The sequence below is a fragment of the Panthera pardus genome, unplaced genomic scaffold (genome assembly GCF_024362965.1).
Source record: "Panthera pardus isolate Hobbes unplaced genomic scaffold, ASM2436296v1 HiC_scaffold_24, whole genome shotgun sequence".
Lineage (NCBI taxonomy): Eukaryota > Metazoa > Chordata > Mammalia > Carnivora > Felidae > Panthera > Panthera pardus.
This window is the reverse complement of record NW_026526810.1, coordinates 60231263-60243684: the sequence shown is the minus strand read 5'-3', so window position 1 is coordinate 60243684 and position 12422 is coordinate 60231263. Positions and strand designations below refer to the sequence as shown.

At 36.9% G+C, this 12422-nt stretch overlaps 1 protein-coding gene across 1 annotated transcript in view; it reads right to left on the bottom strand.

Annotated features, from left to right (window-relative positions):
* Positions 1 to 12422, bottom strand: part of AQR (aquarius intron-binding spliceosomal factor) — a 97137-nt gene that overhangs the window by 33534 nt on the left and 51181 nt on the right. The window contains exons 18-22 of the mRNA XM_019442640.2: positions 10215 to 10393; positions 6740 to 6907; positions 5288 to 5457; positions 1662 to 1903; positions 48 to 194 (exon numbers count right to left, since the gene is read on the bottom strand). Coding sequence (XP_019298185.2) covers positions 48 to 194; positions 1662 to 1903; positions 5288 to 5457; positions 6740 to 6907; positions 10215 to 10393 — 906 coding nt within the window. The remainder of the gene's footprint in view (positions 1 to 47; positions 195 to 1661; positions 1904 to 5287; positions 5458 to 6739; positions 6908 to 10214; positions 10394 to 12422) is intronic.

Here is a 12422-nt window from a genome sequence, read left to right as displayed (position 1 = left end):
AGCAAACTATTATTCATTATTACAATTAACACAGATAGTAAAATTACCGTTTGGGTTGGTTATAAGGATAAGGGCCCCTATTGGGAATGACATGAGGTTCAACAATTAAGGTTTTCGCCTCTTCGGAGTCTTCATCTTCACCATCTGTATCTTTCCTTTTCTTTCCTTTTCCACTCCTTACTGGAAAGGTTATCCTACAAGACCAAAATGTTTGTTCATTTTTAGAATTAACAATTTCCCAAGCACCTACCTTGTGCATGACATTGTATGGAGGATAATCAGACCAGAAAGAAACACGTATGGCTTAACGGAACTCACTATCTGTACACACATTCTGAAAAGAGCAGACATACAAGCACTAAAATGTGTGTTCATGGAGTTCAGATAAGAAAAAGTCAGCTGAACAAGGGAGAATCAAAGAAGCAGGATTTACATACTTATGTCCATGCACTGTAAGTGCTTTACACATTGTCCCTCCTTAAATCAGAAAAGGCTTCATGGGAGGAATGGCATCAAAGATGAGTTTCAAAGAACTTAGACATATAAACATGGGAGAGAAGCTAGTCTAGGAAGAAGTAAGACTATATACAGGTTCAAGTACAAGTGGCCAGTTTTGCCAGAATGGATACAATAGAGAAAACTAGACAGACAAGTTGGAGCCCTGTTATAACACTGTGGAATATCAAGCCTTTAAGGCAGATATACCAGTAAGGGTTAATACTTTCAATCTCAAAGTAAAAGCTTTAGCTTTCCATGGAAGACTGGGGGTGGAGAGGGGCATGCGGGGCAGAGTTCTTAGCTTGGGGTCAGGGATACCTCAGGAGGTGACTCTCCCTAGGCACCTGGGGAAATCAACAAATACCTTAAAATTAAACTAAAAAAACTAATTCTCTGTGTGCGCCTTTTCCACACAAGAGAATTCAGGGAAGAGTGAGGCGTTGCATCAGGTTCTTTGTTCCATTTCTAGTCACAATTTAAAACCAAAGCTCCTTTAACATTACATATAACTATATTGCGAATATTTAAATTTTGTGGAGTAAGAAAGCTTAAAAGAAAAACAATTTTTCCCTGAAAAAACAAAAGAAAGTTCAATATCCCATGGGTGTGTCCATTAATTAGGAAATATACCAGATTATGCATAATTTGCAAAGACATATTTTTTTTAATGTTTATTTATTTTGAGAGAGAGTGGGAGAGAAAAAGAGGGAACATACTGGTGTGAGTAGGGGAGAATCAGAGAGAGAATCCAAAGCAGGCTCTGCACTGTCAGCACAGATCCTGACGCGGGGCTCCATCTCACGAACTGTGAGATCATGACCTAAGCTGAAATCAACAGCCACACACCCAACTGACTGAGCCACCCAGGCGCCCCATGTTTCTTCAGTCAAATGCTATAAATATGTTTATACAATACTCTTCAGACAACAAGCATTTACTGATCCCTTACTAGATGTGAGGCTACTTTTATTATGGGCTTAAAATAGTTGCTGTACTAAGAATGAGAAACAAGTCAAATAAAATAAATGTATCCCTGTCACTACATGGTGAAGGTAGAGTGCCCAAACAAAATCAAGACAGTCAAAACGTTAGCTGCAGTCTGATGGCCTATCTGAGGTTGGCTACCGAAAGCCTGAAAGGAATATATCCAGTGCTGACATTACCTGAAAGGCGGGATCTGCAGAGCTGGGTCATCCACAGTTACTTTGACATTATGACCAGGAAAGCTGCTTTTTAAATGGTCAATGGAAAGAAACGTATCATTGAAATCAAGAGTGGCAATCTGATTGGGCATTTTTGAATAATGTGCACTACTTGGATCCCCATAACCTAAAATGATGTCATGCAGCCAGTCAGGTACCACGCAATCAGTATTCATCAGGTTCCGAATGGTCTCCAGCACAGCCTGTCAGTGAAAGGAGAGAAAAGAGTTGTGTCAAGAAGACATCCCAAACATTTGCACTTCAGTGGAATGCAGAGCCGGCTGCACTAATCCAGAATTCCCGAGTGTTTCAAGGCAAGAAGCTATTTTCTGCTGACAGGTGCTTGGCTAGACTGAATCAACAGCTATATTTTCAGCTGATACCATACACTGAGTTAAACAAAAGACCAAACTTAGCAAGAACAGTTTATCCGTTAGGAGTTGATTTAGACAGAATGTCATAAATGAGTTTACCACTTGACTCCTGCTGGACATAATGAAAATCTGATCAAGACTATACAACAGCAAGAAAACATTATAGAACAAACCCTTAAAGCGGACGCTTCCTCTTGGAAACTCCTGGAGCTTTCTCCTCTTTATATTCCATAGTTCCTCAGTGCTAAGACAACACACAACCAGAAGCATATCAACATATGCCTCAATTGTGAAACATACCATAATTTAAATATATTAAAATTAACACTGTTAGAAGAAATAGGAAATAAAAAGGAAAGCAGACAAATGGTAAAAATGAAATGTCGAATTTCAAAATGGAAGAAATATTCTACAATAAAAAGTCATTATAGTAGTTAACATATACATGGTCAAGGCAAACTCAGACTTTCCAATAATTACTTTGACACAGCGATCTATCTCACATATGAAAATCAGAAGGCTAGGCTATTAATTTCAAGGAATAAAATAACCAAACCAACCATTTTTATATCATAAATGCTAAATACTCCAACAGGATAACAAAGTAACAGGATGGCATACGTTAATCACACTCTCATCACATCACCTTGTTTTATTTTCTTGTACTAATCGCTACCTGAAATTCTCTTTTCATGTATGTAGTTATCTGTTTGTCATCTGTATAATCCCCACTAGAAATATCATTTCCATGAGAGCAGGGATCTAGGAAATTTGACCATGAGATGGGTAAAAACACTGGATGGACAGATGAATATGTTCACATAATGATGGATAAAATGAGAGCTCTACTCTCTAAGAAAATTAAAATTTTAGTAGGGAGATAAAATATGTTCTTAGCAATGACACTACACAGCAGAATATGGCAAATGGTAAAGAATATTCCAAAATACAATGGGAACACAGTTCCGAGTAGGTGAGAGATGCATGGAGGGGAGACTTTTGACCTTAGGCAAGGTTTCATGGAGGAAGGTGGCATTTCAATTTAGCTCAAAGTAAAGGATCTGTGAAGGAGCTTTGGTTTATTTCATCATTAATGGAAAGTCACAGAAATGTTTTGAGAAGCAGAGTGAAATGGTCAGCGGAAGCACATGAAAAATAGGTGACTGACGAGGAGAACAAAGGTAGGGCAGAGTAAGCTATGTAGTGCAACTATTCAGGCAAGAAATAAAATATCCAGGTCAGAACAGGCTGTATGGACTGGAAAAGAGAGAAGGAAATATGGGATGCTGCCCAGGTATATAACAAAACACCAAACACACCAAAAGAGCATTCGTCCTTTCCCAAACACAGGTTGAGTTAATCACTGCCCATTTCTTGGATAGGAACCTGAATGCCTTTTGATCTTCCATGATACTTTCTGGTTGTTGTTGAAGTTTATTTTTTTTTTTTTTTAGTAATCTCTACACTCAATGTGGGGCTCAAACTCACGACCCAGAGATCAAGAGTCACGTGCTCTTTCAACTGAGCCAGGCAGGCGCTACTTCCATGGCACTTTTACCTGCATCCTTCTTATGACTTTTGGTACCTTTAAACACTTCAACTTAGTTATCTGTTTGTATTTTTAACTTCCCTTATTGGTAGTCTAAACTCTCTAAAAGTATAAGCTGTGTCTTACTCATCTTTACTGACTCCATATAACTCAGGACAATGCCAGACACACAGTGGGCATTAAATAAACCGGTCAAATGAATGAACACAAGGAACTTTTTTTCATTTTTAGTACAGTGACTGAAATCCGGTCATTACTGAGAAACAGAGACCCTGCCCTCATAGACCTGCATTCTAATGGTGAAGTCAGATAAATAACAAATATATAACCAGCAGGTATAATAAAAGCTGTGAGGAAAGATACAGATAATTGGATTAAGACTGATGAGAAGGGGGGATGCCACTTTCGGTGGGGGTTTCCCGAAAAAGCTCCCACAGGAGGTAACATCTAAGCAGAGCTGCCCACACAAAGTGAGGGAGCGAAGCACGTAAATCCCTGGGAGGAAGACTGTGTTGGTAGAGGGAACACCATGTAAAAAAGGTATGGGTTATTGAAGAATAGCAAAAAGGTCAGTGAGGCTGGCATGGACTGAATCAGAGATAGGTGTTAGAAAATGATGTTGGGAGAGGTGGCCAGAGGACAGATAATGAAGGGGCCTCTTGGATTATGGCGGTAACTTTCTACTGTGATGGCAAACCATTAAAAAGAGCTGAACAGGGGTACCAGGGCATAATTTGCATTCGGTCGCTATGTGGAGAATAGCGTAAGGGGAGAGGCGGTCAAGAATGGAAGCAGGGATGTGAGCGATGAAGGTATCTTCGACGTGGCATCAGTGGAGGTGGTGAGCTAATCAAACTGACTGATGGACTGGATGTGCAGCGGGAGACAAAAAGAAATCAAGAGTACTTCCACTGTTTCATCTTCAACAACAGGGCTAAATGGAGAATAGATTCCTTCATATGTGAGGTCTTCTTTTTATAATCATAAGAAAAGGAAAAAAAAAAGATGATAAAGCGATAATGTAGAAGCACTGTTTTGGGGGAGAGAATGAAGAAAGGCACTTGTGCCGAAGCTAGCATTACCAAATGCTAAAAATCGCTCAACGTTTACGTTTTGTAATACACTTTCCAATAATAAAGAATCTTCTTTTATCAAAACTCCTTGTCTCCATTAAGTTATGAAAGTAAAACTCTCCAGCCCCTAAACCTTTCTTTTCCTGCTAATGAGTAAACAATGAACATGTTTTATCACAGCAATTCAGAGCCCTGAGGTATCACATCTGTATTTGTAAACTGATTTGGAAGTACACTTACTTTTGATTTAAAAAAGAACTCCCAGTAAATACATAAACAAGCAGTTTCTTTACCTCATACTGGCCATACTGAGTATCTAATATACCAACAGCAAGGAAGGAGTCTGACCTGGCTTAATTTATATTTTAAGTTTCTACACTCATCAAAAGACAACACAGATTTAGTAAATAAATTTTCTTAAGTTTTTATATTTAGTCTATAGGGAAAAATTTAAAAGAACTGTTTAGAATCAAAAGCAGTTGATCATTTTCTTAACGAATCATTTTTACTTCATATCTATGTATTTACGTTTTAGAAGTTATTCAAATTAAACATAGTACTACTTTTAGTTACACACAGCTTAAAAATTACCTTAAAGTTATTTTCCTTTGGCTTTCTCCTCATTATGATATTGAAAGTTTCGTACACATCTTCTGCCCCATTTTGTATAGTATTGGTCATATCTTGTTGATACTGGTTTGGATCCAAAAACACTCTAAATGTCCTTGACTCTCCTCTAAGATTGGGTCTTGGCTCAGGTCCTAGACATTTTGAAAAGATTTGGTAAATGAAATACACACTTTTCAAGTATCAAAATAAGTCAGCAGTATTCCTTTTCTAGAAATGATGAGTAAACTGTCCAGAGTTAACTCCAGTCATTCCCCTGAGTAGATGCTACGAAGCTGAAAATATTTCCTCCTTTTCTTAAATTCTTGCTATTTCTTTTCCCAGAATAGTCATGTAATGTTTATGATGCAATGCCACAGACTGCAGTTATCTATGTCCTCAAACAAAATAAGAGCCCTAGAAGTCAAACAACTTTGTCAGTCACTCATAGCTCCTACCACCGCCTTACTTGGCTGATTACTTTTGTCATCCACATACCATTCCTAATATCACCAGTGTGAAAGGAAATTTCCTTTCTTTTTGTCTTAGACCTCTAACTCTGGTCCCGATATGTGGCCTTATGTTTATTCCACCTTTCCCATTTTCTCTTATTCTAGTAATAAGATTAGTTTAATTATCAGCACTTTTGAGCAATGGTGCAATCTTAAAATCACAGGTGGTAGAGGTTAATTCTAGTTCTGAGAGAAGTTTAGTAAACAAATTGGAAAGTAAGCACTGGACACAGATGCATATATAATCTAACAGCTGTACCAAGTCAAGACAACGTAAGAAAGAATTTCAAAGAAAAATCAATGATAATCAATGAGAGAATTTCAAAGAAAAATCAATCTAAGAAATCAAAGAGCTGACTAACACTGTAAGATGGTATTTCTAAATGGGTAATGTCTCTGCATCTTAGGTATGACAATTCCTTAGACAAGGCAGTTCTGTTTAGATGTTTAGCATCCCGAGCCCCCATTTGTCGAATGCCAATAGCTCACCCTCCCCAACCCTACCCCGGTCATATGACAATATAAATAGCACCATACATTTCAGAATAAAGGGTAGTATTAATCCCAACTGAGAGCCACTGCTACAATGAATCAAAACAATAAAACTTAAAACACTAGGCAAATATGTCATAAGAGGTGTTTAGAGGTTTTAAAAAGCAATACTGCAAAGTATTACAAAAATTTTAAATAAAGGTAACTTCAAAAGATCCTGTCCTTTCCAATATCTAATAAAAAGTTTAGAAACCATATTATTATTTCTAAAACTGGGTAGTAGGTAACTTACACATATTTTATACATAATCCTTTTGTGATGACTTATTATGTAAAACAACTAAAAAATACTACTTAAGATGCAAAAAGGAAAAAAGGTGAAGAATTTTATCATTATGTACACACTCTCTTTCAAAAATATAGATCACCATACCGTCTTCAATGACACGCCCTTTATCATCTAGCATGCCCTGGATTTCACAGCCTCTGACATAAACCAGGCCAATCTGCTCAATAAAAGGTCTCCTCCGGTCAAACTTGGTACCATACGGTTTTGTGGGACGCACGGTAATTAAAAAACAGACATCATGCTTACGAAGACCTGGTAAAACATAAAGATGCTTTCACTTACTAGAATGTTCTTGTTTTCAGTCTTTTGTTGGCAAATTCTCATCCTCTTATCTTTGGAATAGAGATATAAGAAACATTTAAAATACCAGATGCGATCGATGATTACATTTGCATTATAATATAATTACGGGTTTTTTCCTATCATCTTTAATACTCAATGTCTGACAGCAATAATTAAACGAAAATTTCTCTTTATATTAAAATTAGAAACTTTTATGCCATGAATACGTTACTGAATAAGCCCTCCAAGTCATGTTACAGCTCCAAAATTGGATGCTCGTCATCATTCTTATTTTTAACATTCTTAATAAGTAACCAAAAATATGGCTGGCATATAGTCCATCTATGTCATATTCAGCAGGTTTCTAACATCGGTTTAAACTATCCATCACTGCCATTCCAATAACAGTTTAACTGCACTCCCCGAAAGAGGTCAATTCAAGAATAATTTAACAAGGCACAAAAGCATTGTTTATAGATACCATCCTGAGAACATGTTGAATATATAGTTTCGTTTGGCAAATACTTAACATTTTTAAAGGTAAATGTCAAGAAATAGGAAACTTGTGCCAAAGTCCATAGCTTCTTAATCATTACATCAAATACTAGACTCAACTGAATCCCCCGCTCTACTAAAAGTAGACACATGGGAACACAAGGGACGCAAAATTAGATCTCATATCATGTAATGTCACACCACTTAATCTTCATTTCTTTCCTGATTCGTTCTGTTAGCCAATGTAGGACGTAAATGCAAACTTAAATGGTCTGTTTGCTTATAATCTTGGTAATAAGATCTACAACTAAATCAAATCAGCAATTTCAGTCAGTGCGTGGTTAACAGTACTGGGACCATTCTGGTTTGTTTTAATATGGAGTGGGGTTTACGTGTGCTAGAAACAATTCTGATTCTGATAATAACTTCATTGCTTATTTCCCAACAAATTCTATGTAAAGAAGCAGGAGAAGTGATGAGAAGGGGAACTATTCTACTATCTGAGTTGTACTGCCTTTAGGATTTCTGATCTGCACAACTCATTACAACTTCTAAGTCTTAGAGTCAAAGTGGCCCTGAGAAGTAATTAGGTCCGGGGCACCTGGGTGGCTCAGTCGGTTGAGCGTCTGACTTCGGCTCAGGTCATGATCTCACGGCTCTTGAGTTTGAGCCCGGCGTCGGGCTCTATGCTGACAGCTTGGAGCCTGGGAGCCTGCTTCGGATTCTGTGTCTCCCTCTCTCTCTGCCCCTAACCCACTCGCATTCTGTCTCTGTCTCTCTCAAAAATAAACAAACATTAAAAAAAAAAAAATTAAAAAACAAAAAGAAGTAATTAGGTCCCCACCAATGTCACTTTTTGGCACCACTGATGGATGACTGCCTATTCCCTGCTAAAGCAGATCATTTTACTGTGGGACATCTCATATCTACATAAAAAACAAACAAACAAACAAAAAACAACTTAGAGAACAGCTCAACTATCTTTCTCCTTCAACCATCTGTATGTACCTACTCTGTCCTGGCTGTGCCCTCTAGAGCAGAATCCAGCATTCCTGTTTCATAATTCAGTTTCCTTAATTTTAAATGGGGTATTTAAGGGCCTGAGCTTCATACCTTTTTGAAGGAACAAGAAGAATGCTTTATATATTCAACTTAAACTCTTCAAAACTATCCTGTTCCTACAGGACAATATTCATTAGTACTTATAGAACTCCCCTCTGATTTTTTGCCTCCATTTTCTATTTAGTTAATCCATCTGTGATCAACACAGGGCCTGAATTTTGGCTCTGGCCTCCCAGGAAACACTTTTCTCCCCACCATGCCCCATAATAGGAAAATGAATATACTGTTCTATAGTACCCTACTGTTCCCTAACTTGTTCATCAAAATTGACCCATTAGATTTCTCATTCCATCAGAGGCCTGTGTTTAAAAGAATGAAAGAGAAAAAAAAAAAAAGACTATTTAACGTCCTTCTGATAGAAGCCTCCAAAGTAATAAAGGAAAGGAGTTTAGGTAACTGTGTAAAACAGTGTTTATTTTAATACCTCCTTAAGCGTCAAAGGTATTAAGTATAAAACCTTCTCCAGCAACTTAATGCCTTTCTTAAGGTTCAGCAACAATAAAGGTGTACATTATTCTAGATGTGTGATGCACTAGATTAGATTGGAACTCTTTTGAAGGATACAGGAGTCACCAAAACAATCTGTTACAACTATACCCACTACAGTGGCCATCTGTTAAGCATCTGGCCAGCTTTGCTGCTGAATTCCTTCAGAATTGCTGGATAAACATATCATATAGTCCCTAAGGTTATAAACAGCTATGTTGGGAGTAGTAATTTCTGAAAACTGATCCATTAAGGGACTATCCTTTTCCTTCTGGCATGCCAAGAAGGTGGATGGAGATGAAATCTGCCAGCTACTGTTTCTCACAACAGGACAGCAAGCAAGAGCTCTCATAGACAGCTGGGGGAAAAACATAAAAGTGCCACTTAAAAATTAGTTCACGTGCCATTTCTGGTACAGGTGTTATCAATGTTTTAACTCTTTATTTGTCTTACTAACTACGAACATATTTGCCTCTACATAAAATTCACAGTGACACGGAACTCCTGTTCCTAAAATCTTGCCTAGGAAAGAGCAGGGGAAATAAGTCATTCAATTTCTCTGCATCTATTATCTATCCTTGAATACATTTAATACCACTAATTTTTTATCTGACTTCCTCCCTTTGGTGCAAATAAACCATTATTTCTCTCTGAGTTGTTTTCCCAGATCCCCTTAGAACTGCTTTTGAGTTTGTCTAATTTTGATATTGTGTCTTTATTTTCCACCAACCATATACATCCCTATTCTCTTCACTCTGGCTGCTTTATCTCTTAAAAATACCAATTTTCCATAATAACTCTGCATGTGTACAAGTTATACATGGGCTGTCCCCCCCCTTCTTTAGCAAACAGTAATATTTTAATTCTTTTTATACCAATCCTACAAATTCATAAATATCATCTTACTATATGTGACATTTAAAGAGCTCTCATCTCAGCTTCGCAAACAGCAATTTTCAAAATACTGTGATATGTATGCTCTTTTATGCTTTTTATTAAAGTATTGAGACATTTAATGATTCTTATATGATCCTTGTTATTTTTACTACTAATGAATATAAAGACAATGTTTAGAAGGGTAATATTCAGTACAAGTGTTTTGCCAATTTTCTAAGTGAAAATCTATAAACTATAAAGGCAAAAGGTAGCTTTACTTTTTGAAATAGAGAATTACCTTCCCATTCATCTTTGATATGATCTCTGACATTCAGATTGATGGTAACATCCGCACGAACTCGGGTTGGCCAGTTTTCACCTATGTTGGGCTTGGCAACCTCAACCACAGTGAAAGCGACAATAGGCTGGGCCATTCGTGCCCAGCCACCAAACACTACACCACCATACTCAGACTGCCTGAAAACCAAAAAAGTGCATGATTACTCAAACAAAAAAGGACTTTTCCCCAACTTTGGGACAAGTACAATTAGTAAGGAGGAATACATGTTTAGCTCCTAACTAAGCCCTGACATTAGTAACTCTTACTAATAAACTTAAAAACAAAAAAACAAAAAACAAAAACCAAGTCCCAATATATAAGGAATATATTCAACAGTATGAATTGGCAAACATGGTCCAGTAAAGAAAGGGACAAAGGAGGAGGAGCCAACACACACCCAGGAAAAAAAGGTAACTATATACATAAGAGCAGAGCCATGCTGTCAAAGAATAATCTATTATAATGATAGAATAACCTAGATTATAATAATAATCTAGCATAGTTAGCTTTAGTTTATATTCTTATCCTCTTCCTCTTTTCATCAAGATAGTCACAACTATTTCCATTTTATGTATAGGTATTTCTATAAGCTGTTTTAGAACAAGCTAGAATTTTAAAAATTAAAACCAAACCAACAAATGATTAATATCTATGCAAATGCTTGCTTTAGGGCGTAATAGTTAAATCATTTAAAAGATGCTGCCATGAATTAGGGGTACAAATAAGCTAGTTGTAATAATCAGAATCAGTAACATTCAAATACCCATTATTTCTTCTTAGTCTAAGTAGTGCTTTAAATTTTACATTAAGTAGTATATCTGGGAAATCTGTAACATAAATTCTGTAGCCACACTCCCAAACTGGAAAGCACTGCCAAAACTAACATGCTTACACAGATAAAGAAAAGCTATATTCCATGTAAAGTCTTTGTGTTATAAGAAAACACCTACACATTTTGTAATATCAAAGAGTAAAACTAATTAAAAACAAATGTTCTGCATCCAGTGACTTGCTTAGTACAATTTCTAAAAGGTAATAACTATCACCTCCTCCATTTTTTACAATTTTACTACAGTATTAGTTTATACACCATAAAATTCATTCACTGTAAATGCACACATTTCAATGATTTTTGGTAAATTTGCAGGGTTGTGCATCCATCACCACAATGTAATTTGAGAACATTTCCATCCTATGTATAAAAGATCCCTCTCATCTGACTACAGTCAATCCTGTTCCTACACCCAGGCAACCACTAATCTATTCTCCCCAACTTCTGCTTAGAAAATCTACCTGCAACATGAAGCATTAAAGAGGACAGATTTCTGCCTGTATGTTGCTCAGTGGTTTTAGCAGCCTGAAAACATGATCATTAGAACCATGCACTGAGTAAAAATGCCTCTCTTCTCCACCTTCAGCACACACGAGCAGAAAGAAGTCTGGCCTCTTTTTAGATCTCATCTTTTTCTTTTAATGTTTATTTATTTTGAGACAGGGTGGCGAGAAAGGGGGACAGAGGATCCAAAGTGGGCTCTATACTGACAGCAGCGAGCACAATGCAGGGCTTGAACTCACAAATGCAAGAATCATGACCTGAGCCACAATCGGAAACTCAAACAAATGAGCCACCCAGGTGCCCCTAGATCTCATCATTTTTACGAAAATCTAGAAAAGTTTATTATCACAAGTTAAAACTCTCAAAAATGATATTTTTCCTCCTTAGCAGAAAATAATGTAAGTTAAAAAAATTTCCTTTGTTAATAGACCAGAAGAACTCTATTTTTGGCTTATTTGACATTTAAGTAAAATATAAGTGAATTCTATTTGATAATCTGCTAATTAATAAATCCCTAGTTTGCAAAATGGCCAAAATTAGGTCCAGAATCTGAGCATATACACGCAAGGTAACCATAAACTGAAAGGAAGCTTCCGATCAAACACTCCCCCCGGGGTCCAAACAATAGGCAATAATTTCAGCAAAGCTGTGGGCAGGGATGATCAGCCAGTGAGTATACAAATCTCACAGTGCTAGCCTGCCTACTGACTCAACTGATTATTAAGTCAAAAATGCTTTATGTTGTGTTTTATAGTCTCACCCAGAATAACTTTTCACATAATAATTAATTAAAAAATAGAAATGTGTATGAAATAAAATGTGGAAGTGAA